The 27,627-nt window shown below is 36.3% G+C and overlaps 2 protein-coding genes across 2 annotated transcripts; one reads left to right on the forward strand and one right to left on the reverse strand.

The window, feature by feature from the left end:
* Positions 1–2,936: 2,936 nt before the first annotated feature.
* Positions 2,937–12,256, forward strand: LOC108456060 (nuclear pore complex protein NUP155). Its single transcript, XM_017754655.2, has 13 exons — positions 2,937–3,451; positions 3,979–4,148; positions 4,889–5,015; positions 6,504–6,766; positions 6,980–8,639; positions 8,715–8,927; positions 9,053–9,300; positions 9,399–9,813; positions 9,971–10,176; positions 10,444–10,801; positions 11,203–11,421; positions 11,567–11,895; positions 12,029–12,256. Exons 1-13 carry the CDS (start codon positions 3,293–3,295, stop codon positions 12,144–12,146), a joined length of 4,485 nt encoding a protein of 1,494 aa, XP_017610144.1. The 5' UTR covers positions 2,937–3,292; the 3' UTR covers positions 12,147–12,256.
* An 88-nt stretch (positions 12,257–12,344) lies between these two features.
* On the reverse strand, positions 12,345–15,827 carry LOC108466944 (E3 ubiquitin protein ligase RIE1-like). Its single transcript, XM_017767336.2, has 5 exons — positions 15,017–15,827; positions 14,002–14,121; positions 13,282–13,414; positions 13,034–13,192; positions 12,345–12,917 (listed from the first exon to the last, which is right to left on the reverse strand). Exons 1-5 carry the CDS (start codon positions 15,487–15,489, stop codon positions 12,756–12,758), a joined length of 1,047 nt encoding a protein of 348 aa, XP_017622825.1. The 5' UTR covers positions 15,490–15,827; the 3' UTR covers positions 12,345–12,755.
* Between the last annotated feature and the right edge of the window lie 11,800 nt (positions 15,828–27,627).

Here is a 27,627-nt window from a genome sequence, read left to right on the forward strand (position 1 = left end):
AAAATGGGTGATAAATGTGTGAGATAATGAGAATTGTAGGCTGCGTCTAGCATGAAAAGTATTCGGCTAGGCTTGGTTAATAAGAAAATGTGATAAAATTAATTTTCGGGTCTAGGGGTAAAATGGTCATTTTGTAAGAGTCTAGGGGCATTGTTGAGTACCTAGATCGATAGAGTAATTAAATTTGTGAATTTTTATCATTATAGATCAAGAGTTACAAAATCTAGGCCTAGACCGGGGAAAAGCAAAACTAGCGGACTAAAACCGACTAGTTGCCTACATTTTGATTACCGAGGTAAGTTTATGTTAATAATGCAACTATATCTTTATGACATGCAATTGAATTGATATGGCATAAATTGTTTTAATTTTGAATATGAGAATATATGTTGAGGAATTAGCATAGTAGAGTCTTTCGTTGAACATTTGGAATAGACTTGGATATTTGTACCGTGATAATAGGTGACATGTGTACTAGTGTAAGACATGTCTAGAACATGCATCGGCATTGAGACGAGAGCTAGTGTAAGACATGTCTCTGACATGGATCAACCTCGTGGTAGACAAGCTAGTGTAAGACCTGTCTGAGACATGGCGTCAGCTTGTCGTGTGTCAGTGTAAGACCTGTTTGGGACATGACATCGACACCGATAGATGAGAGCCAGTGTAAGACCTGTCTGGGACATAGCATCGGCCTCGCTATATGAAAGCTAGTGTAAGACCATGTCTGCTACATGGCATCAGCATCTTAACCCATGTTAGGGCTATTAAGTATCCGGTAGTATTCCAAATGGTTCAACAAAAAGGTTTATGATTTAATCAAAATGAGAAGAGTTATGATCATGTGATGAGTGATACATGTACCTAATTGAAATGTATGAGATATGGGTTCAATGTATGCAATACAAGTTGTATTGGATGGTGATGAATAAGTTGTATTTACGTCTACTTATAGTGTTCATGAATAAGCTATGAAAGGTTATGAGCATATTGCCTTATGATAAGTCGTTGTTTATTTTCATGCAACTTACTAAGCTTTATGCTTACTCTATTTTCTTTTCATTTTCTTATAGTGCCGCCTAGTTAGCTCGTAGATCAACAGACGTCGGAGGCATCGATCACACTATCAAACGAAGTACTTGGTATAGTTAGATCTATTTATTTTGATTATGGCATGAATATGACCCTGACTTTATGATTTTGTGTCATTGTTAATTGGCCAAATGTGTTGGCTTACTTTAGCATTTTGATTCATTTTATATAAGGCCATAGAAATGGCTAAAGTTAAAAGTCGTTATGTGAATACAAGAAGTTATTTCATTAATGGGTAATTTGTTGGTTGTTTTAGTAAATATGAAATGTGTAAAGGCTTTAGACATGGTTGTTGGATTGAGGAATCATATTATGATGATCTTTTGCATGATGGATATTGTTATTTTGTGTTTCAGGGTGGCAAAAGGCTTGGTAAATAGCCCTATGTTGTCCACACGGGTAGACACACGGGCGTGTGTCTAGGCCATGTGTGACACACGGCCAATCCCATGGGCTTGTTGTCCAGTCGTGTGTCCCCTGCACGTAAAAATTTCAAGTCAGTATGCATGGTAATAAACACAATGGCATAGACATGGCCGTGTGTCTTAGCCGTGTGAAGGACATGGCCTCTGGCCACGGACATGTGCCTTGGCCGTGTGCCCCTTATTGGATGCTGACGTCAGAAACAGAATTTCAAAGTTTTCAGACACGGGCTAGGACACGGGCATGTCATGGCCGTGTGAAGGACACGGGCCATAGACACGGGCGTGTGTCAGGCGGTGTGAAAACCCTTGTAGGTTCGAATTTGGAATTAAATTCACACGGGTATGGGACACGGGCGTGTCCCTAGATGGTTAGGCCGTGTATATCACACAGGCCATCAGCACGATCATGTTATAACGACCACACGGGCGTGTTGCCCTTCCACACGAGCATGTGTCCTGTTTCTAGAATCATTTTTATTTAGTCGGTTTAAGGACCCGAGTTGGTTCCGAAGGGTTTCCAAGGAAAGTTTGAAGCATTATAGGCCCACTTTAAGGAGTTTAACCAGAGTTCGAAAGAGTTTTAAATTTAATCAAGTCTTGGTGACTCAGAAACGAATGTATGCAGGTGGTTAAGTATGGTAATGCCTCGTGCCCAGTCCTGGCCTCGGACCCGAGTAAGGGGTGTTACATTAATAGCATATATCTTTATAATTTAAACGAATTAAATCAAATTTTTATATTTTTAGGGGGCCAAAAGTGTAATTTTACTTTTATTAATTTAAAATTTTAAAAAATTTAAAAGGCCTAAATGGAAAATTTTCCATTTTAGGGGAGATCAGGGCTGTTGCCAGCCTCTTAGTTTCGCCTTTACATGTGTTAAAGATCGTCTTAACCTCTATTACGAACAAAGAAATAAGTGAGAAATCAAGAATCTTGACTAATCCTTGTTACTTAATTGAGACCTTAGAGATGTGATTCTTAATGAATAGCAACAAGTATCAATACTCTGAAGAAATCATAAGTGGTGGCTTTATAATCCAAGTAGGGGAGGTTCGAATCACAGTTTCAATTGCAAAAATTTTCAACCCTATCATGCTTGGGGTTTGAACATGTGTAACAAGGAAGTAACTTGCTTTTGGAACGGAAAAATGTTTTAAAATAATTACAATTAGGTTTTTAAACTTTAATCAAAAGTAAAAAATAAAAATCACATATCTTTGCTCAATTAAGTAATATATCATGTCAATAATTTATTAATGAATTAATTAACTTTTTAACAACAGTAATCTATTCAAATAATTATATTAATTCAAGTGATTAAATTAATAAAAAATTTAGCTAACAAAATAGAAATAAAGCAATGTTAGAGTTATCTACATAACATATATTATTACAATCTTTTAATCTTAAAAACCCTCGAAGAATTGGATTCATATTGTAGAAAAAGAGAACGGAAGATGAAAACTCAAAACTTGAAGGCCCGCTCTCTAAAAAATAGCTTAATTTGCCCGCCACTGGAAAACCCTTGAATAAACCCTATTTTATATACTTACGCTTTAACGCTTTCTTTCCTTTCTTTTTTTATTTCCTGTACTTTCACTAACTTCTGCCCTTCCCCCCCCCTCCTTTTGATTTCATTTAAGGGAAATAAAACCAAAATCGATAAAATTAAGCTAGGGTTGCATTCAATTTGACAGCCCCTAGAAGAAAACCTTGGGGCTCTTCTTTTTGAATCCAACCACATTCTCCCCCTTTCTGATTCTAGGTTTTTTACGATGTCGTGGGTGGAGGAGGTTGTATTGCGTGATGTCACCAATGCGGGACTCGTCGTTAGCGACCGTATTGGCCGTGAAGTGGCGGCTCAGTTGGACCTTGAGGAAGCTTTGGAAGCTTCCAGATACGCCAGTCATCCCTACTCCACACACCCCAGAGAGGTAAAGTTTTACTCAATTTCTTCCCTAAAAACGAAGTCTTTGACATCTATCTGAAGACTCTTGCTTTCATTCACTTGACCAGATGGTTTTCGTCTTCTGTCCCTAAAGAATATGAAGTTTGCTCTTTTTCCGTTTTATGTGGAATTGCAATGCTTCAAATATGTTCAGTCTTATGTTCTTCTATGTAGGTATTAAGCATTCATTGGGACTCTAAAATGCTTTCCCTTTTTCATTTCACATTTGACATTTTTCTGGGTGCAATTAATTTAGTCTTAAACTAATAGTGCTATCTTTAAGTTTCAGTAATCCATATAATGTTCCGCATTCAGTTGGTCAGCATAGATGCTTTGTGCTAATTTTCGTTTCACCTTATTTTGAGCCCATGGCATGTCCTTTCCTCGTCTCTTTTAAGCGTATTTTGCAGTCACAGCATTTTGATGGCAAAATTGACATGTCTAAATAGGTTGGATGGTTTGAGATGAGTTACCCTCCTTATTAATGAAATTTTCTTTCATATTCTACCACAGTGGCCTCCTTTGATCGAGGTGGAAGATACTTGGGAGCTACCTCTGGTACTCATAGAAAGATATAATGCAGCTGGTGGAGAAGGAACTGCATTATGTGGAATATTTCCGGAGATACGTAGGGCGTGGGCATCTGTGGATAATTCTTTGTTTCTTTGGCGTTTTGACAAATGGTGAGATTTTTGTTACTGGTTTTGATTTAATGATTTGTAATTTATCATTTATGAGCTCACCCATTTCATCTATTGTGAGTTTTGGTTTGCTGCTTGTTGCATATCTATAAAATGATAAGCAATTTTTATGGAATGAATATCATGGACTTAGAGAAGTAACTTAGATGAAGGCAGCAATAAATCTTTACATAATGTTCTAGGGTAACTGTGCAGAGATGTAAAATAAATATTTTATTTAAGCTTTGTTATAAATAGGTGAACTTGCTATCTATAGATAAGGGGTTGTTTATCAGAGTAATGTCTATAAAATATAATGTTTTCTCATTGAATCTTGCTTTCTAAAATATTGCCAATTTATATGAAAGGCAATCTACAAATGCAGTTAAGTCAAATCACTTGTTGGATGAAATATTAAGGCCCTTATTGGGTCGCAGTTTGATATATCCAGCATTTAGTTCACCTAGTACTTCTTTGTTATTCAATTGCTTGGCTGCACCACAATGGATAGCCTTCACCTTTTTTTTTGGGGGGGGGATCCCAATCCCAGGAGCCATCCTTTGATCATTTGAGTCTAGGACCTGCCATACTTCACCCCTCAAGAGATGGTACTTGAACGACCAGGGCTAAATTCAGAGTTAATAACTTTTTAGAAACAAAGTGCTTTGTCCTTTTCTATCTTGTCTAAAACATTTATTTGGTATTTATTTGTTTCCCCTTTGTCATATCTTTCTTTTCATTAGGGATGGCCAATGCCCTGAATACAATGTGGAGGAACAAGCTATATGTGCTGTTGGCCTCGCCAAATCTAGACCTGGCATTTTCATTGAAGCTATACAGTATCTTTTAATATTAGCAACTCCTGTCGAGGTAAAGACTTGGCTTTTTTTATATGCCTTTGGAAGATGTTTATTCTGAATATCCTATTTATAATTTCAAATATAGGATTGATAAAGTATCCTCTTTCTAAATCATTCCCGTGGACATGGATATTTCCTTTTTCAATTGCATCTAATGTTGGCAAGAGCATAAGGAGAACAATAGGTGCAATGACCCCTTTATTGCCGAGGTGCAATGTGCAAAAAAGCACTTGACTGAGCGAAGTAAACCATACATACATAAATAGTATCAAAGAAGATTTAATTATCATATGTAATAAACTGGGATTTAATAAAGCTCTTATAATAAATTGAAAAGATTGTTTCAAGTCTAGTCCTTTCCATAATCTATATAAAATTTTTTCTGGCTTTTGGCTAAAAAAGAAAGGAAAATGCCTTGTTATGAAGGAGAAAATAAGGGCAAGGCTTTCTGTTTTTTAACACAAAAACTTAGTAATGCTTGCTTTATTTTTACTTCCGTACCAGCATTTGTCCTCTGTTTCATAAATGAAAAACAGAGCACAGGCTGCACTAGCAAAGTAAGGAAAGAAGAGAGAATGAAAGAGTAGAAATCGAGAAAAGAACAGAAAATTGAGAGCCAAATAAGAAAAGAGTAGATACTTATTATCATACTTTTTATAGAAGCAGCTAACTACTGGTTTTTTATCTGTCTCTGAAACATTGTCAAGAGTGGAAAGTGGTCCCGATTCTCTTAGAAGTATTGCATGTTGAGATTTCTAGCTGCTTTACTGAAGATATTTTTTACCCTATAAATTTTGGGGATGTGGCTCTATTTTTTAAGAAAAATTTTTAATAGAATATAATGCCTTATTTTATTTATGAAGATTAATTGTGGGTCTGCTTTTGACTTCTATAGTGACTGATAAAAATTTAAAAGAAACAAAAACAGAAATCCAAGAGGCTTTTTACTCTAGCATGCCAATTTTAGCATTCAAAAATTTTATTCAAAAGCAGTGGTGGAGCCCCTTGGGGGGGGGGGGGTGGCAGGGGCCTGGCCCTCCCTAAACTGGAAAATTTTCCATTTAGGCCCCTTAATAATTTATAAAATTTTAAATTAGCAATGGTAAAATTGCACTTTAACCCCTCGAAATGATAAAAATTTGATTTAATCCTTTAAAAATTAAAAAGATATAGGCTATTAAAATGGTGAAATTGCATTTTTACTATCGTAAAAATATACAATTTAGTAACTACCCCCAAAAAAAAAAAAAAAGAAAAGAAAAATCTCTGGCTTCACCCCTATTCAAAAGTGAACTTAGGTGCAAAAAGCCCTCATCTCATCAAATTGCCCTCATTTGGAGGGTCTAAAAGCATTAACTCTTTGGGTGCTGACAACACTGATTTTATCTGTTTCATTGCAGTTTTAACATCATTTTTTTTGCTATTGACTTCTCTCCAATTTTTCCTGGCTTGTAGGTTAATGAAATTATATTTTCTTATCAGCTTTCTTTGTTATCAGTTGATTCTTGTAGGAGTATGCTGCTCTGGAGGGGGTGATAATAGTGATCCATATGCAGAGGTTTCACTGCAGCCTTTGCCAGAGTATGCAATACCTTCTGACGGAGTTACTATGACTTGTATCTCTTGTACTGATAAGGGTCGTATTTTCATGGCTGGCCGAGATGGCCACATATATGAGCTGCATTACACGACTGGTTCAGGCTGGCATAAGCGTTGTCGGAAAGTTTGCCTCACTGCAGGTGTAGGGAGTGTTATTTCAAGGTGTGTTCTGCTACTTAATCTTGCTGGCTTGTGTGATCATTTTGCTTTTCCTATAATTTCACCTATATATTTAAAAGTTCTCTCTTTCTGCATGATTTGTCCCCTTCTGATTGTAAAAGTGTGATGCAACCTCACAATGAGGATCTTGAGTACTTCTGGTTTGATAAGTATTTAGATATGCTTTCAGAACAGAGAACTTTGTTGGTTTTCCAGGTGGGTTATACCAAATATGTTTAAGTTTGGAGCTGTAGATCCCATTGTTGAAATGGTTGTTGATAACGAAAGGCAGATTCTATATGCAAGAACTGAAGAGATGAAAATTCAGGTTTTTGTTATGGGGCCAAGTGGAGACAGTCCATTGAAAAAAGTGGCTGAAGAAAGGAATTTGTTAAATCAGAAAGATGCACATTATGGAGGTAGACAAACAACAGCATCAAGAGCGTCAAATCGATCAGCAAAACCATCCATTGTTTCAATTTCCCCTTTATCCACGTTGGAATCAAAGTGGCTGCATCTTGTTGCTATTTTATCAGATGGTAGGCGAATGTACCTTTCTACCTCCACATCTAGTGGAAGTAATAGTACTGTTGGAGGTTTGGGTGGATTTAACAATCATCACCACAGGCCAAGCTGTTTAAAAGTTGTAACAACTAGGCCTTCACCTCCTTTAGGCGTCAGTGGTGGACTTACCTTTGGCGCAATGTCTTTGGCTGGTAGGACTCAGACTGAGGATCTTTCACTGAAGGTAGAAACAGCGTACTATTCTACTGGAACTCTTGTCCTTTCTGATTCTTCACCGCCAACCATGTCTTCGCTTCTCATTGTGAGCAGAGATTCAAGCTCACAGTCATCTCTGTCAGGTAATTTAGGAGCAAGTGCTCGGAGTTCCCGAGCATTACGAGAATCTGTTTCTTCCTTGCCCGTTGAAGGCCGAATGCTCTTTGTGGCAGATGTTCTTCCTTTACCAGATACAGCTGCCACTGTGTTATCGCTGTATTCCGAGCTTGAATTTTGTGGATCTGAAAGCTCAGTTGAGTCTTGTGAAAAAGCATCAGGGAAGTTGTGGGCTAGAGGTGACCTTTCAACTCAACATATATTGCCAAGGAGGAGAATTGTTATTTTCAGTACCATGGGCATGATGGAAGTAGTTTTCAATCGGCCCGTTGATATTCTGAGAAGATTGTTGGAGTCAAACTCTCCAAGACCAATCTTAGAGGATTTCTTTAATCGTTTTGGTGCTGGTGAAGCAGCTGCAATGTGTTTGATGCTAGCTGCAAGGATAGTTCATTCTGAAAATCTTATAAGCAATGTTGTTGCTGAAAAGGCAGCTGAAGCATTTGAGGACCCAAGAATTGTTGGAGTGCCACAAGTTGAAGGTACCGGTGGACTATCAAATACTAGAACTGCTGCTGGGGGTTTCAGCATGGGGCAGGTTGTTCAGGAGGCTGAGCCAGTGTTCTCAGGTGCTCATGAAGGGCTCTGCCTGTGCTCATCAAGGTTGCTATTTCCTGTTTGGGAGCTCCCTGTTATGGTTGTGAAAGGTGGTTATGATGCAACATCGGAAAATGGGTTGATTGCATGCAGACTTTCTGTTGGGGCTATGCAAGTCCTTGAGAACAAGACTCGTGCTTTGGAGATATTCTTAAGGTCTAGAAGGAACAAAAGAAGAGGGCTTTATGGATGTGTAGCTGGTTTAGGTGACATGACTGGTTCTATTCTCTATGGAACTGGTTCAGAATTAGGTGCTAGTGATAGGAGCATGGTTAGAAACTTATTTGGTGCTTATTTCCGGAGTGTGGAGTCTAATGGTGGTGGAACGTCCAATAAAAGACAGCGGTTACCATATAGTCCCGCTGAATTGGCTGCTATGGAGGTGGGGTGGAATCTCTTGGATCCATTTATTATGTACTAGGCATCATATCTGTTTCTGACAAGTCTTGTGCTACAGGTGAGGGCGATGGAATGCATCCGGCAGTTGCTTCTTAGGTCTGCTGAAGCTCTGTTTTTACTACAGCTTGTTTCTCAGCATCATGTAACACGCTTGGTTCAGGGATTTGATGCTAACATCCGCCAGGAATTGGTTCAGTTGACATTCCATCAACTTGTTTGTTCTGAGGAGGGTGACCGCCTTGCTACAAGACTTATTTCTGCTTTGATGGAGGTAAATCTTATTTAAAGTATAAGTTCACTAAATGAGCTCATTTCTTAAGTCTCAAGATTTTCTCTTCTAAATGTTTATTAGAGTTTCTGAAGGATTGCACTAATAACTGTTGTTTCTTGCTCCAGTATTATACTGGCCCTGATGGCAGGGGGACAGTGGATGATATAAGTGGTAAATTACGTGAGGGATGTCCAAGCTATTTCAAGGAGTCTGATTATAAGTTTTTCTTAGCTGTGGAATGTCTTGAAAGAGCTGCTGTAACTCCTGATCCTGATGTGAAGGAAAATCTTGCCAGGGAAGCCTTTGATTTCCTAAGTAAAGTTCCAGAATCTGCTGATTTAATAACTGTTTGCAAACGGTTTGAGGACTTAAGGTGATTTTATCATTCAATTACAAGGCTAGCATAGGATTTCTTTGACAATATAATTTTAAATCAGATTATCTCATCTTTAACTTGAGTCCTTGCTGCAGATTTTATGAGGCTGTGGTTCGCTTGCCCCTACAGAAAGCTCAGGCACTTGATCCTGCAGGTGATGCTTTCAATGAACAAATTGATCAAGCAATCAGAGATTATGCAATTGCTCAGCGTGAACAGTGCTATGAGATAATTGCTAGTGCTTTACGTTCTCTGAAAGGTGAGGGCTCACAGAGCGAATTTGGGTCTCCTGCTAGGCCTGTTGCAGTGCGATCTGTCCTTGATCATGCTTCACGAAGAAAATATATATGCCAGATTGTTCAGCTTAGTGTTCAATCACCTGACAGATTGTTTCATGAGTACTTGTACAGAACTATGATTGATTTAGGTCTTGAGAATGAGCTGTTGGAATATGGGGGTCCTGATTTGGTGCCTTTTCTGCAGACTGCTGGTTGTGAACCTGCACAAGAGGTGCTTATTTTTCTTGCTGTGATCGTTCATGTCTTATTTTAAAGTTTTGACTGTTGTAACCTGTGTACACAGTTTTCTTTCTGCAGAGCTTAGACAATGAATTGCTATAGTAACTTTTTCCTTTAGTTTTTCCTCATTTTTATTATCTTCCATATAGGTTCGAGCTCTCTCTGCATTGACATCAGCAACTCCTTCAGTGGGTCAACCTGGAGCTTCTATTCATTCTAATCAAGCTAAATACTTTGATCTTTTGGCTCGATATTATGTCTTGAAGCGACAGCATTTGCTTGCAGCTCATGTATTGTTGAGGCTGGCTGAAAGACGCTCAATTGATGGGAGCAATGCTCCTAGTCTTGAACAGAGGTAGACATTTTTTGTTTTATCAATATTTATCAATATCCTTCTTAGATGGACTTGTGGGTTGAATATCAGCAAATTCATCTCTATAACCTTTGAAAATCCAGATGTATTCTTATTCCTTAAATCCAATGTACTGTTTGAAGTTTTCAGCTCTAGTTTTATAAGTTGTTGAATGAGCTTTAAATGTGGTTGTAAGAGAAAAAAAAAAAAAAAAAAAAAAGAACTCTTCACTATGATTTGTCTAATAATTTTTATCGTTGTCAATGCCAGGTGTCAATACCTAAGTAATGCTGTTCTTCAGGCCAAGAGTGCTAGTAACAATGATGGTCTGGTAGCTTCTAACCGGGGTGCTTTTGACAGTGGATTGCTGGACTTACTAGAAGGGAAACTTGCTGTTCTTCAGTTTCAGATAAAAGTAAAAGAGGAACTGGAGGCAATGGCTACCAGGTTAGAAGCTACACCTGGTACATCAGAATCTGTTCAAAATGGATCTGCTGCTGATAGCAGGTTTAATGGTGATGCCAATTTAGCAAATGCTGCACGAGAGAAGGCCAAGGAGTTATCTTCAGATTTGAAGAGCATTACTCAGTTGTATAATGAATATGCAGTTCCTTTTGAACTTTGGGAGGTGCGGTTTCTGGCTTTTAATCCTCTGTTTTCATACTCCCAGTAGAATTTTGCATATAAAAGAAAGGTAAAAGAATATATTTATATATGCACATATATTTTGGGATCTGACAAGGGACAAACGGGTATCAAAATGAGGGTGGAGAGAGAATTTTATCTCCTATGTAGGTACTTGAATTTTTGTTAAACTGAATTGTGTTTTCAAATGTTTTTGCATGTTGTTAGGAGTTGTTTTACATTATGGCTTTTCTAGGTTAGTAAGGTTTTTTCTTGGATAACGCTTCCATGAACTTAGCTGAGTACCCTATTATTTCCTTTTACCTAATCATGTGCTAACTTGTGTTCCTATATCATTATTCTTGTTAATAATGAGATTAATTGCCTTCTCATTTCTGCTTTTAGATATGCCTGGAAATGTTGTACTTCGCAAACTATTCAGGTGATGCTGATAGTAGCATTATCCGAGAAACTTGGGCTAGACTTATTGATCAAGCTCTTTTAAGCGGTGGAGTTGCTGAGGCTTGCTCCGTTTTGAAGCGGGTTGGTTCTAAAGTTTATCCGGGAGATGGAGCTGTATTACCTCTGGATACTCTATGCCTTCATCTAGAGAAGGCTGCATTGGTATATTTTTATCTTACAATTTCAATTAAAGTAATGGAAGAAAAGCAAGAATTTATTTTATTCTCATTACAGTAGCTTTGTTGAATGGAATTGGTTCTTGTTTTGTTGAATACTAAACTTCTTCGTAACATGATCGACTTGGTAGGAGAGGGTGGAATCTGGAACTGAATCTGTTGGGGATGAAGATGTGGCAAGGGCTCTTCTGGCTGCTTGCAAGGGTGCAGCTGAACCTTCTTTGAACACTTACGATCAACTATTATCAAATGGGGCTATTTTGTCATCACCGAATCTCAGATTACGCCTTCTTCAATCAATGCTAGTGGTACTTCGCGAATGGGCAATGTCTGTATTTGCACAGAGGATGGGCACGACTGCTGCTGGTGCTTCTTTAATATTAGGTGGAGCATTCTCGCCAGAACAAACAATGGTTCTAAACCAGGGGATTCGGGACAAGATCACTAGTGCAGCAAACAGGTCAAGTTTTTCATGTTCCATATGTTGAGCAAGAACTGTGAAGCCTTAAATGTATCCTTTAATAAGGGTGTCCTTGAGCGAATACTTAGTTTTGGACTCATAAAATAGTATATTTTGGTTTGGGATTTTGCAGGTACATGACGGAGGTGAGGAGATTGCCACTTCCACAGAGTCGGACTGAGGCTGTTTATAGAGGATTTCGGGAACTTGAAGAATCTTTAATTGCCCCATTTTCTTTTGACCGATTTTGATAGTTTGTTCGGTTCAAAGTTAAAACTTGGTTTTGTTGTTGTATGAATAATAAACAAATTGTATCACATTTCAAATTTGCTATTCATTTAATGAAAAAGTGAATTCTCTATTGTTCTTTGTATTTGCTTTTTAGCTTCATTTGTGCTATAATGGTAAAATAAAATAATATCGATTTTTATTCTAGTGAAAGAAAAAAATTAAAAAGAAAATAGAAAAAATATATTCGTAAGTTCAACTGAACAAAACAACCATATAGGAAATATACAACAAACAAACAAATATACAATAAGCCACTAATCTTTCACTCTTACCAATTATAATGAAGCAAATAAAATACTGATAACATTTGAAGCATGAAAACCATCTCTATTTTCATTAAAGACGGTGGAAAAACTCGCACAGGGAGGGCCCAGCCCCAGAGGAATCAGGTCAACCCCAAAAGGTCATTTAAACCAAAAAAAAAAAAAAAAATGAAGCTAAGAATGTATTACCGCATGTCGGTCTTCATAGTTCAGTTTCAGCTCTTCATAACTTCCGTTTTTTCTGTACATACACAGCATCATCGACAACTTAATCTGACAATGTTCAAGGCTTGCTCTCCTGTTCTTTCATACTTGCTCATTTCCCTTCAAAATATTGTACTTACAGAGAGGACAAGTTGCATTCATCTTAAGCCATTTCACAATACACGTTGAATGAAAATGATGGTTGCAAGGGAGAGCATGAAGATCCACGCCATCTTCGTATGAGCTTAGACATATACAACATTCCTGCAAAAACAGAAAAAGAAAACACGGGCAATTATAATAGCAAAGCAGTCATCTTAGAGAGTCATATTTAGCAAAGCAATCACCCCAAAGGGGAGTCAGATTGCGTTGTAACTTACTGCATCCTCAGCTAAGAGTATGCGCTCATTTGCCAAGTATCCACTGCTTGTTTCTATGGGGATCATTTTTCCAGCTCCCAAACTAGGCTTCTCACGGTTGTTTATAATCTGAAATCTATATTTTGGAAGGATACTAAGATCTGCTTCCGATGCACCTTCCTGATCAATACCACAAGAATGAAAATGCTGTTAAGCGCTACTGCAGATCCATTCTAGATTTCAGTCAATATAACATAAGTTTTTCATACCTGCTCCGTAATAGCATAAAGAATTGCAATGATGCACGGCAAGCAGCAGCAGAGAGCAATCCCAATCAAACACGCCAAAACAACACAAAAGATTGCAAAGAACACATCAAATGCCAGAAAAACCACAGCCAACCTGCAAAAGTCACAAATTTGAGATCCAAGTCTCTTTGCAAACACCATGGTACCCATGCCACAAACCTAATTTACTCGGAATAGGGGTTAATGTGTATCTCAATCTCTTTTTAAAGCTTTTCCATATAACATACCCGCAAAAAAAGAAAAAAAAAAGAAAAAAAAAGAAAGGAAGAAGAAGAAGAAGAAGAAGAAGAAGACTAGAAAACACTAGACAGTCTTTTTGGAAAAAGGTATTTGAAAATCCAAAATGCTTAACAGGTAGAAGCATTTTACCATTTCCTTTCTTTGGCTTAACTAAAATATCAACTTTTTTTTATGCAACAGATTGAGAAACAGAGAAAGATATTCTAATGGTGACAGCTTGATTGTGACTGTGTCTGAAGGAGAACACCATAGATTAATTATAAAAGAATGAGATAATATCCGGTGTACAACTTTTCAATAACTTGGCAATTAAAGGTAGAAACTCTTCTACATATTTCTTGTTTCCGTGGGGTTGGAAATCAATATGTTATTCACAAATATGTAAAACCCTAAACTGAAGAATAAGTTGCTTGTTAAAAAATAGATTGGCTAACAGCATACCAGTACAACCGCGGGGCATTCTGCAGAAGGATATCACCACCAGAAACTACCCAATAGAAGCCAACTATCCACCAAAGAAATGATGCCATGGTATTCACTGTTTCGCATCGTTTAGTTATACTGCCCATTACATCATCAAATCAATACAATAATAATAAATTGATCATCCCAAGTTAAAGTTTCTACAACAGGAAATAAATGCAAATCTAGATGTACAATACAAGAAAAATCCATTCAAATGATAGCTTGGTAACAATTTCATAGCTTTGGTCGACTGCATCGATCGATATAATCAAAATAAAACTACCTATAATAGGACATATTGCAGTAATTGGTTGGTTACAAGATAAGACACATCAAATTCCAAAACTTCCTTATCATGCACAACGTGGGGCAAAAAGTGTCGTAAATTTAAATTATTCTACCATCATTCAAAGCTCAACGCTAGTCCTATGGCCTATGATTCTAGTTCTTTTATTTGAACCATGGAAGTATACAAAAACACAATGCAGCCTAATTCGCCCCGCCCAGAATATTCCCAGAGTTTCGACATTCCACTCCTCTTGAAAGGGAGACTAAGGATAATGATAATTCATATATTCATGCAAACCATACAAAACAGTGCCATAGCCAAAATAAATGTCAACACCAAAACAAAGCCCTTCCAATTCCTTGAGAATAACCATAGACCTAAATCCCCTAAATCCTCAAACCCTAATCTAATTCATCTTGAAAATCCAATAAAACGCCAAATCGAACTAAAATCCTCATCCAGTTTAACACAGAAAATGAGCAATACTTCCATCAAAATTCTAACTTCAGAACATAAATAGTTCATGCTCCAATACAAATCGGTTCTAAAGAAAGCCTGAATCCTCATCTCAATTAAACTAAAGAACAATAAACACTAAATTTTAAAATTAAACAAAAAAAAATCAACATTTTAAGCTTAAACACACACACAAAAAAAAAAAAAAATCAAATTTTAAGTCAAATTATACTAAAAGAAACTGACCTTGATTCATTTGAACCAAAAAGACCGCTGTCTTCTTCATCTTCACTATCACTAACATCCCCAGAAACTGCTTCTCCTCTCTCCTCATCCGTAACAGATATTCTCCTACTGTTCCTTCGCCTGTATTCCAACCACACTAAAACAACATGAAGCAAGCACTGCAAAGCATAAGCACAGATCCATAATCTAATAGGAGTATTGGGCGTCTCATCCGCCGTACTTATCAACATCACTACCGACACCACCACGAACGCTGTATTCCACAGCATGTCCAGTGCCACCACGGGCTTCGAGTACCCCCAGTCGGCCCTCCGCTCCTCCAACTCACGTGCCGCTGTCTCCCTAACCAGCATGGAAGCGCCACGCCGTCCCGTGGCTCGCCCCAATAAATGCGCCAACGATACAGGGCGAGCAGCCGAGCCATCAGGTTGACGCGGGGGGAGGAGTGGCGCGTGAGGATCAGACGCCGCCATGGTTGCTTTGGATGAAGATGTGAACAAACAAACAAAAAGAAAACACCTTTTTGATTTCGGGGTTTTCAGAAATCTGGGGAGAACTCACAAAGAGAAGAAACACATAATTGGAGTATTAACATTAGCAAGAATAAAAACCATATTTGTTGAAAATAAGAAAAAGAAGGGAATATCTGGTTGGATTAAAGAGTTTTCGGTTGAGAACGGAACTGCCCTCCTCACTGTTAATTAGATGCTTTTATTGATTTTTATTTTGTTTTCTGTCGGATTCTGCTTTGCTCTATTATTTTTGTTTCCTAAAAAGATAAAAACAGTGTGTTATGTATGTAATTTTCCTTTTTCACTTACTTTCGCGCTTTATTTCTTTTATATTTATCAGTCTTTTTGGCTTTTTCTTTACCCAACCATATTTATTACCGCTGCGTTTTCTATTTTTCCGTTAAAGCGCTGCGTTTTTTGTATTGCTGTAATACGGTTTTTGAAGTTCAAACATAGTACTTTACAACTTTATTTATTTTATAATACTTTGAGATTTCTATGATTCACTACACTCCATAAATATTAATTGATTTTAAACTATTATTTGAATTATTAAAAACATTACATTTTAATCACTTAACTTTTAAAAAGTAATAAAATGGTCATTGAATTATTTAAAATTTCTATTTAAGTCACTAAACTATTTTAAAAAATTATTTAAGTCATTGTGTTGTTAAGATTTTTTTTTGTTTTTTTTAAGTCTAGTTAGTAAGCTTCAAGCGATGATTTGATGATCGTTATGATGGATTAATACCCATCGAGTAAAAGAACATGCTTTAGATTCAATTCGATATGATGGTCAGTGTAAGAGATTGAAGAAGAAAGTTATTTAAATTTTGTTTCACAAATTTATTACATTCAAAGCTATTTTATATAAAAAAAAGGATAGAAAATAAGGGAAAGAGAGCGTTCGATTAGTGTAGGCGGTGCGAACAGAGAATACCATACAATTGTGATTTAACAACACAGTGGCTTAAAAGAAAACTTTCAAATAGTTCAATGACTATTTTGTAACTTTTTAAAATTAAATGACCAAAATATAAACTTACTAATAATTTAGTGATTCTTGATTTAGTTTACTCTTGATTTTATTACTTTTATAACTCTTTCGTGTTTTTCTACCCAATTTTTTTACGCAAATATTAAATATTTTAAAATTTTAAACTATATTTTCAAAAATATATTTTTTAAACAAAACAAGGTTTTGTAGTAAAGTAGTATGAAAACCCTTGTACTAAGAGTTGTATTGCATTTTATCCCTCTATTCAAAAATGAGCAAATTAGACTATGTATGTTAGATAAAAAAGTAAACTAGTTATTCTATTAAAAATTTCATTCATTTCTATCGTTAAGTGACGATGTGACTGAGTGAGCAAATAGGCAACCACACGTGTCATGTCACATGTAGGGGTGTTCAAACTATTAACCAAACCGAACTAGTGTTAATTGAATTAATCAAACTTTTTAATCCTTTAACCGTTAACCAAATAAAAAATTGTTCAAAAAAATAACCAAACCGAAATTTATATGTTTTTATTTTTTGTTTTTGGTTAAAACAAGTATAAAACATATAAAAAATAAATTGATAATATTCATTTGACCGAATTATCCGAATTAACCAAATTAAAACTACATACAATTTTTATTATTAATTATTAAATTTGGTTAATTATCCGATTTTGAACTGAATTAACCGATAATCGAACTTTCAAAAACTTATTAATCAACTTCTGATCGAATTAGACCAGTTAACCGACTGATTAACCGAATTAGATTGGTTCAATCAATTAATTTAATTTTAACCAAATTTAAACACTTCTAACCACATGTACCTCAATATTTAAAAATTAAAAAAACCTAAAAGTAAAAATAAAAATCCTGAACAATAATTTCTACAGGTTGATCTTCAACGTGATTTTTCATATAATTATTAAAAAATAAATAATTTATTTAAAATTATAAAAATTATAAATAAAAACACATGCTTTCACTTCCATTAAAATTGCATTATTTTGCTAGTTTTTGTCATTTCAATTTTTTATAGTAATTCATCACAATAATTTTTAAATATATAAGAAATTGTAACTCAATAATAATAATTAATTTATAATTCTAATATTTGTTTTAATTTTAAATAAATTTACAATTCTTAACAAATTTTAAATATATTTTATAATTATTTGAAAAGTCACACATTTGAATTTGGATAACCGTTCTTTCCGTGTATTTGGGTTTTCAAATAATTAAAAAATATATTTTTTAGAACTATTTATTTTTAAATATTTTTGACATAAAAAATATTACGTTAGCATAAAGTACACATAGTATGCCACCGCTTAATTACTATTTTAACTATGTCATCACTTAATGATAAAAATAAATAAAATTTTAACAAAATAGTTAATTCGTTCTTTATCTAACATATAAGAATTAATTTATCTATTTTTTAATAAAAATAACAAAATACGACCCAATCTTCCTACTATTTTTCTTTGCTCATCCTAGCTTTCCAAAAATCAATATTAACCTCGAGTTACTTTTTGCACAAAAGATAAAACCTTGATTTGCATAGGTTATTTTAAAAAGAATGTATATAATTTTCTTTATCATTTTATTATTTAATTTAAAATTTCTAATTGTCATCTTTTTAATTTTATGCTTGAACGAAGAAGTCTTACATGGTTTTTTTTTTTTACCTATGTCAATTTATTTTAAACAGGAATTGAGTCCGCAATAAAATAATTATAAGGTAATGCCGTAATGGACACGTCTAAACTGAAGAACATGACATGTATCGTGTTGATTTTATTTGCATCCATCCAAAACTCTCACGTTCGTATTTTTGGTATAAAATCAACTTAATTAAAAAATTAAATTAATAAAAAATATAAATGTTAAGACTTAAATTTAATTATTAATTTTTAAAAAGAGTCAACTAATTTTTTTTAAAAATACTAACTAAAACATCAATCTTTTAATGATATTGACATGATAGCTCACTTGATAATTCAAATGTAAAAAAAAAAATTCATAAAAACTCAAAAAATTAGTTCAAGTATGTATGAATTATCATGTGAGTTGCCATGTATAAAAATAACACATTTTGTTAGTATTTTTATTATAAAAAAACAATTCAACTCTTTTAAAAGATCGATGGTTAAATTTGATTTTTTTAATATTGAGGATCAAATTTAACTCTAAAAAAAATAAGAATCAAACTAATAAAAAAATAATAAATGTTGAAAGCTAAATTTGATATTATACTTTTTTTCCAAAATGAATTTGGACACCGTAATCTATACTAATTGACAAAAAAAATGAAACTCACTGACCAAAAAAAAATGAAACTCACTTTTGAGTGAGTTCAAAAACCTCTAATTTTGGATTTTTCCATATTCCAAAATATTCAAAATATTTGTAGGGAAAAGTCACACTCGATTTTCTATTATGTCTCGAAATTAAAGGAAAATTAGGACCTAATTGAATGGATTGGTAAATTGGCAGGTTTTATTGGGAATTAAAAAATTTTAATGGCCGAATTGTGAGTAGTTGGATCTTAATTCTGATTTAATTAGATTGGAACCAGTTATCTCCTTAATGGGAGACAAAATAATTAGCTGTGAATGGCTAAAATGGACTAACGAGACTGTGCAAATTAGGATATATATATATATATATATATATATATATATATATATATATATGGGTGGAGAGAAAAGAATTCTCCTGAATTAATTGGTAATCTCCTTCTCATTTGCAACGTCTTACTTTGGTTGCTTCGAAAAAGAAGTTCAAGAAAGCTTTTCATAAGGTGGTAAATGTGGGTTTCAAAGTTCGGGAAGCCAAGAATTTGATAAACTGGTAAGCCCTAAGCCTTCCTGTACTCATGGATTATTGGAAAGAGAAGTAAGAATTCTCGAAAGTTACTGTATAATTATGGATTATGGATTTTTAATGTTCGAATACATTTGATTTAACCGATAAATAATTTTCATGCTTAGCTTCTAGGACAAAGGAGGCTCTAACGTTTGAACAAGCTAAGTTGACGAGGATAAAGGAATTCAGGTGAGTTTTTTGTACTCTACCTTTGAGTGGTTGATGAAAATTTGTTCTAACTGTTCTGAGTTACCTGAATTTGTTGTTATGTGTTAAAATGGTGCGTGAGTATGTTGTGGATGCATAACTTTGTATAAGTATGATTTTTGAATGATAAGTGGTAATTACAAGGTGATTGAGTAATTGGCGTATTGTGTATTCTGTAATAAGTATCTTATTCTGTAATAAGTATCTTACTTTTGAAGGGTAGATGAAGTTAGGAATAAGTGGTAGAATGGAAGAATGGGCAGATTGTTAAGGGAATACAAGGGAGTTTAGCAATGTCGTGGAACGTTATCGACGGCTTACTATAACGGCACCATGATGACGGTCTATAAACTCTATGGAGCAATACCATGACAGTGGTAAGGTCCTTCGAGGTGACACCATGGAAATGATTATCATATCCTTCAAGGTGACACCTCAAAAGAGATTTATTAATTCCTCGAAATCAGGAGTCTACCAAGTCATTAAACATGGATTCATAATGTGTAAGATCATAGCTAGGATATGACAATATATGAAGTCCTCCAAGACATTAAACATGAGTTTATAATGTGTAAGACCATAGCTAGGCTATGACAACATATGGAGTTCGCCAGGACATTAAACATGGGTTCATACTGTGTAAGACCATACTTAGGCTATGGAAACATATGGAGTCTACCAAAACATTAAACATGGGTTCATACATTGCAAGACCATAGTTGGGCTATGGTGCTAGAAAAGGTTCGCCAAAATGTTAATCTAAGAAGTTGACAGGACAAGAAGAGGGAGATCATTGTATGAATCGCACGGAGAGTAGCATTATCAGATGAATATGACATGTTTTAGAACACGAGCAAGTGAGATAGTTAAAGAATTCACCGAACTATGAATATAAGAAAAGCTAGTAGTAATATATAAGAATGCGGGCAAGCCTGTTAATGGGAGAATCCACCAGATTGTTATAGAAAAAGGAATTTGGTATATGTGATTCTTAACAAAGTAAAGGAAATAGGAGGGATAAATTATTCAAGGTATAAAGTATCTACTGGTTTGAGTCCACCTATATTTGGTGAGTAAACCAGTTTTAGGGGTGATAATGAAATGATCAGGTGAAACCTAAGCCTGTGACAGGCTAATGCCGTGTAAAGCTAATGACATGGTTGTGTTGCCAAACCTTGTAACAAACTATTGCCATGTAGTCCTAGGTCACACAGCTGTGTCGTTAGACTGTGTAACAGACTGTGGCCGTTTGGATTATTGTGCACCTAAATTAAACAGACTACATGACTATGCCCTATGCCCATGTATGGTACACGACCATGTGCCAGATTGTGTACCAGACCTTGTGTACCTAAACTATCTTCCAAAACAAGCAATCACAACCTAAGTTCAATTAAGCTACAAGTCATGCAATATACCAACCATTTAAGCTATTCAAAATCATCAAGAACCTACCAAAATATGCCATATAACATCCATCCGAAGTGCCTAACCAATATGCCACAATTGGAACCTAAATTCAACCATTAACCATTAAGGATTCATTACCAATCATAACATAATGTTCATACTTAAACAATCACATATCATCATCATTTTAATTGCAAGAATACCATCAAGTAAAGTTCACCAAATGACATAAGACAATAGTACCAATTGATCAAGAAATATAGCATTATAAGTACCAAAATATGCTTATATCAACACAGGCCACAATCAACCAAAACAACCACCATGTTTACATCTAAAACACATAATTTACTTTCAAGATGGCACATAATATACTTCAACTATGTGACAGCCCTAAAGTGACCCTAGTCGGAAAGCGGTTTCGGGACCGCTAAACCGAGTCACCAAATTATTTAAATATGATATCTATTGTCTAAAATATGTGATTATGAATGTGTGAAGGTTTTAAGCTTCGATTTAGTAAATTGCATGTGAAATTAGTCGATAGGACTTATGTGTGACACTTTTGAAATGTGATAGGTAAATCTATAAGGATCTATTAGTGTATGTAATCAAAGGGGTAGACTTGCATGTCAATTTCCCCCTTTTTAATTGCTAGTGGTCGGCCATGACAAAGGGTGATGGGCAAAACATGTCATAAAACATGTTGTGACAATGGTGTATGTTAGGAAAAATAAAATAAGGAGTATGGGTAATAAAGAAATGGGAAAAAAAAAGAATGGTGTGAGTGTTCCCCCACCATTGCCGTGAGTTGAGGAAAGAAGAAAAAAAAGTGTCCATCATTTTCACTTCTTTTGGCTGAAAATTCTAAGGAAGAAAGAAAACAAGTTATGTTCTTTGGTTCTTCTTGGCCGATTTGAGAGGGGGAAGAAAGGAGTGAAGCAATCGGTCATCTTAGGTCGATATTAAGGTAAGGAAGTTGATACTAGTTCTTGAAATCCTAGTTGATTTTGAGTGAGATATCAAGTTATTGTTGGTAACCCATGTTGAAATTGTGATTTTGGAATAAGTAAGGTTTTCGCTATGGAGATTAATAAGGGTGATGGTTGTGTTTCATGCTAAATCTTGATGATTATGAGTTCCTTTCTTGGGTCTACCTTAGATCCATGAAGTATATTTTATTTGGTCTTGTTGGAAGTATCGGCCATGGTATATCCATAAGCATGATTTATGCTTATTGCATGATAGGTAAGATTTGTGTTTTGGATATATGTTTATATTTGGTTATAATCAACTTGTGATTCGGCTCTTGCATATATATATATATATATATATATATATATATGTTTGCACATGATGTATTGGTATGACATATATACTATCTCAAGGTATATATTTACATATGATGATGTTTCGGTTATGAAGTAAATGATTGATGCGTATTGATTTACAATATGTAATGCGTTAGTTAGTAAAATGTATGCCATTTATGTGTGATATTAAGTAAATAATTGGCCTCAACATGGACATGCATATTCGGCCACATGAGGTGGATTGGTGTGCATGCATTCGGTTAGAGGCAAGCATATTGATGTCTATTCTTGGCTTAGATAATCGGCTAAAAGAGAGTGTGGACTATTGTGTTGAGTTAGATTCATGATTTCGTACATATGTGACTTTAATGTCTAATGAATATATATGGGCTAAGTACCTTGAGTTCCTCTTTTTGATACTCAAATGATTAAATCAATTTGTTTGTCAATTTAAGCTCAAGAGCAAAGGGGAACTAAATCCGATAAAGGAAGGAAAAAGTGGTCGAATAGCCATCGAAATCGTTCGACAACATCCGAGGTAAGTTTTCGAGTAATGGAACTTAGATTATGATTTGATTAGATCATGTTTTAAGCAAATCAAAATCATGCTCTTTGTGTGTGGCTATTGAGCCGAAATTGCAAGTGTGAAAAGTGCCTTGTGTTTGAGTTTTGCTAATGAAAATGAAATACTGAATGTGTCATGATTTATTGATAAATGTGCATGGTTATTGAATGATGTCCGGCTAAGTCCCGAAGGCTTTGTGCTAAGTGACTATATCCGGACTAAGATTCAAGGCATTCGTGTGAGTTACTAAATCCGGACTAAGATCCGAAGGCATTTGTGCGAGTTACTAAATCCGGGTTAAGTCCCAAAGGCATCATGCGAGTTACTATAACCGGGCTATGTCCCAAGGCATTTGAACGAGTAGCTATATCCGTTAAACTCCAAAGGTACGTGATTCGGGAATGAATGAACTTGCTGTAAAAATTTCAGTTAATACGCTTGTGAAATCCCAACAGTATGTTTCGTATGTGCTTTGAATTAGTTGAGCCCTTACAAATAAGTATTCGCCGGTTGATAAATGAGCTACCTACCTTTGGCTAAGTTGATCTTTGTGTATGAATATAAGGGTTGGTAATGTGAAGTAAGTATGATATTGAGAATTTGTGCATATGAAATTATCTGTTTAGCTACATGAATGCTATACTTTGGTTGTGTTTAAATTCATGGCTCAAACTTACTAAGCATTAAATGCTTACTCCGTTTTCTTTGATTTTCTGTTTTATAGATTTTGGTTCTTCAGCTATCGGACTCGGGATTTTGAAGTCGAAGTCGCCCACACTATCAAAGCTCCTTCTTGGTATACGATTTTGGTTGAACTTTGAAATGGCATGTATAGGACTACTCTTTTGTTGTAGGTCATGTACCTTTCGGTTTTGTGTAAATTTGGATAGCCATGCGAAAATGGCTTAAGTATACTTTGGGCATGGTATTATAATCATTGTATGTTGTTCATTAAGAGGTATGGAAATGTTTGGAAACGATTAGCCATTGGGATGGTTAATCATGATCATATTTTGTGCTATTTATGTTTAAGGGCTAGTTGGATCATGGAAACTATGAAATAGGTAAAGCCTACCTTAAAGACAGATCTTGACAATTGCAAGTGACGTGGATGTGAAAAATCACTAAAAATAGTAGGAATGGAATTAAATAGTGAATAAATTATGCAAACAAACCTTGACGAGTTTATTTTCATAGGAGAGTAACGAAACGATCATATGAACAGTATGTTAAGAGATATTTAAGTTTTCGTGAGACAGGGCCAGAACGGTTTCTGGAGTCCCTGTTCCGACTTTGGAAATTCAATATAAATTGACCAGAGAAAATTAGAAGTCATTCCATATATGTACAGATTCCTTTTCGAGTCTAGTTTCCGTAGAAACAAATGGCATCAGTATTGAAGCCCTGTACAAGGAGATATCCAAATCGTAATGCAGGAAGGTCAGTGTAGTCGTACCCTGTAAGAGGGGAGAATTTAACTAATAAACTGTACTAATTGGCCGACCAAAAATTCTAGAAAACAATTTGTAGATGCATATATGAGTCTAGTTTCAGGGAAAAATCACGAAACTGATTTTCGAGTTGTGGAAATCAAGATATGATTTTTAAGGTGACAGTGACACGCTTAGCCATATCGTCGAAATTTTAAAATGAACTGTGCAAGTAAGTGGATTAAGCCGTTAACCCCTCGTGGTCCGACTCGTGACGGTCTCTGCACGGGTGTTACAGTTTTATTGGTATCGAGCTACGGTTTAGTCGATTCTAGGACTACCATAATGCGTTTGGGATTAGCTATACATGCCATTTTATGTGATTATTTGATAGTGTGGTGATTTCGACATTTGCAAATGTGTTTATTTATAGTAATGGATCCCGATCCCGACCGAAGCGGTGGTGATGATCTTGAGAGTGTAGCGCTTTGCTCCCTTTAAGGGACAGGCCGGCGGACTCTCAACCTAATGCTAGTAATCCGAATGATGAAGCTAGACAAGCTTTCTATAAGCGTGATGAATGATTGGTTCAACCAATACATTCGAACTAATACTGGTGTTCCACAACCTCCATTCCCGACAAATACCACCCCAAGACTCACGATACCTCCGTAGCTGACCAAATAAGGTCAAATAAGCCCCAGTTGATGAAATCCGAAAACACGGGCTATTGAATTTAAAGCTACGAGACAATGATGATGCCGAGCAAGTGAATTTTGGTTGGACAACACTATCCCGGTACTCGATGAGCTATCTTGCACACCGATGAGTGCCTAAAGTGTACTATCTCCTTGCTAGGTGATTACGCCTACTATTGGTGGAATACGTTGACTTCGTTATGCCTAGAGAGCAAGTAACTTGGGAGTTTTTCCAAACCGAGTTTGGAAAAAGTATATCGGTCGAGATTTATGGATCAAAAGCGGAAGGAATTTCTTGAACTTAAACAAGGTTCCATGTCGGTTCGACTATGAACGAAAATTTGTGAGGCTTAGCCAGACGCGCGAGAATGCATTTCCTCGAAGTGTAATGTGTAAGCGTTTGAGGATGGACTAAATGATGATATAAAGTCGTATGTTGGCATCTTGGAAATCCGAGAATTTGTGGTACTTGTTGAGTGAGCTTGCAAGGCCGAGGAGCTCAAGATGGAGAAAAGAAAAGTGAGGTGGGAGCAAGGGAGTTTCAGTAAGAGGTCTTGGGAAGCCCTTCCCACATCATCGAAGAAATTTAGAGATGGCTTGGGCGGTCTAGGGACACTTTGGGCTTTTCTAGACGAGATCGCGATCGACCCCGTGAGCACACGAGTCACTTGATCGCCAGTGTTGGAAATGACCGTCGAGACAGAGCGGAATGCCGTATTGTGGTAAATGGCATTCGGGAGTTGTAGGTTCCATGACCGCTCTGTTACAAGTCTTGGTCACCGACCACTTTATCAAAGATTGCCCGAGATTGTCCGAGCAGAATGTAAATCGAATGGGAAACCGGGTGCTACCACTGCTCGGGGTAGACCATCTAGGAATACGAGCAATGCTAGCGGCGGTCAGAGAGGATCTAGAGATGCTACCACCAGATCTGAGGCTCGTGCTCCTACTAGGGCTTATGCCATACGCGCACGCGAGGATGCTTCCTCGCCAGATGTTATTACCGGTACTTTCACTCTCTTTGATACTAATGTGATTGCTTTGATTGACCCTGGTTCTACACATTCTTATATATGCGAAACTTTAGCATCTAGTAAGACTCTACCTATTGAGTCTACTGAGTTCGTAATTCGGGTGTCAAATCCCTTGGGTCGTTACGTGCTTGTTGACAAAGTGTGTAAGAAATGCCCCCTAGTAATTCGAGGTTCCTGTTTTCCGGCGGACTTGATGCTTTTGCCGTTCGATGAATTTGATGTTATTCTTGGTTTGGATTGGTTGACCGTGCATGATGCGGTTGTGAATTGCAAAAGCAAGACTATTGATTTGAGGTGCGCAAATAACGAGATAATCCGTGTTGAGTCTACGGACTTAAAGGGTTGCCACCGTAATATCGCAATGTTGGCCCGAAATATGTAAGAAAGGGTGCGAAGCATACCTTGCGTATGTACTTGATGACAAGGAATTGGAAAAGAAACCGAATCATGCGGTGGTTTGTGAATACCAGATGTTTTTCCCAAGAATTACCGGTTTACCACTTGTTCGGGAAGTAGAGTTTAGTATTGAGCTTGTACAGGACTACGCCAATTTCGATAGCTCCGTGTCGTATGGCACCAACCGAGTTAAAAGAATTGAAAGCTCGGTTGCAAGAGTTGACGGATAGAGGTTTCGCTCGACCAAGTTTCTCACCTTGGGGTGCACCAAGATTGTTTGTGAAAAGAAGGACGAACCATGAGGTTGTGCATTGACTATCGTCGGTGAATAAAGTGACGATAAAGAATAAATATCCGTTACAGCGTATTGGTGACTTGTTTGATCAACTAAAGGGAGCCTCGGTGTTTTCAAAGATAGATTTGAGATCGGGTATTACCGATTCATGAATTCGAGATTCGGATATACCCAAAACGCTTTCGAACAAGATCGACCACTACGAGTTCTTAGTGATGCCGTTTGGGCTCACTAATGCCCTGCGGTATTTATGGATTTGATGAATCGATCTTGAGATGATTTGGACCGGTTTGTAGTTGTGTTCATTGGCGACATCTTGGTCTATTCAAGAGACGAGACCGAACATCTTGAGCACCGAGATTCGTGTTGCAAATTTTACGGGATAAGCGGTTATATGCTAAGTTCGATGAGTGTGAGTTACGGTTAAGAGAGGTTAGCTTCTTGGGTCACGTGGTATCCGTGATCGGGTATTCGAGTTGACCCGAGCAAAATTTCAGCCATACTTAACTGGAAGCCTCAGAAATATTACGAGGTTCGAGCTTTTTGGGACTTGCTTACTTACCGACGGTTTGTAAAGGTTTCTCGATGATAGCCACACCCATGACGAAGCTACTTCAAAAGATGTTAAGTTCGAATGGACGGAAAAATGTCGAAAAGTTTTGATCAACTGAAAACTTATTTGACGGAAGCTCAATTTTAGTGCAACCGAATCGGGCAAAGAGTTTGTCATCTATAGTGACGCCTCCTACTTGGGTTAGGTTGCGTATTGATGCAAGAAGGTCGAGTTGTGGCCTATCGTCAAGACAATTAAAGCCACATGAGAAAAATTATCCGACCCATGATCTCGAATTAGTCGCCATCGTATTCGCCTTGAA

The sequence above is a fragment of the Gossypium arboreum genome, chromosome 3 (genome assembly GCF_025698485.1).
Source record: "Gossypium arboreum isolate Shixiya-1 chromosome 3, ASM2569848v2, whole genome shotgun sequence".
In the NCBI taxonomy this organism is placed as follows: domain Eukaryota; kingdom Viridiplantae; phylum Streptophyta; class Magnoliopsida; order Malvales; family Malvaceae; genus Gossypium; species Gossypium arboreum.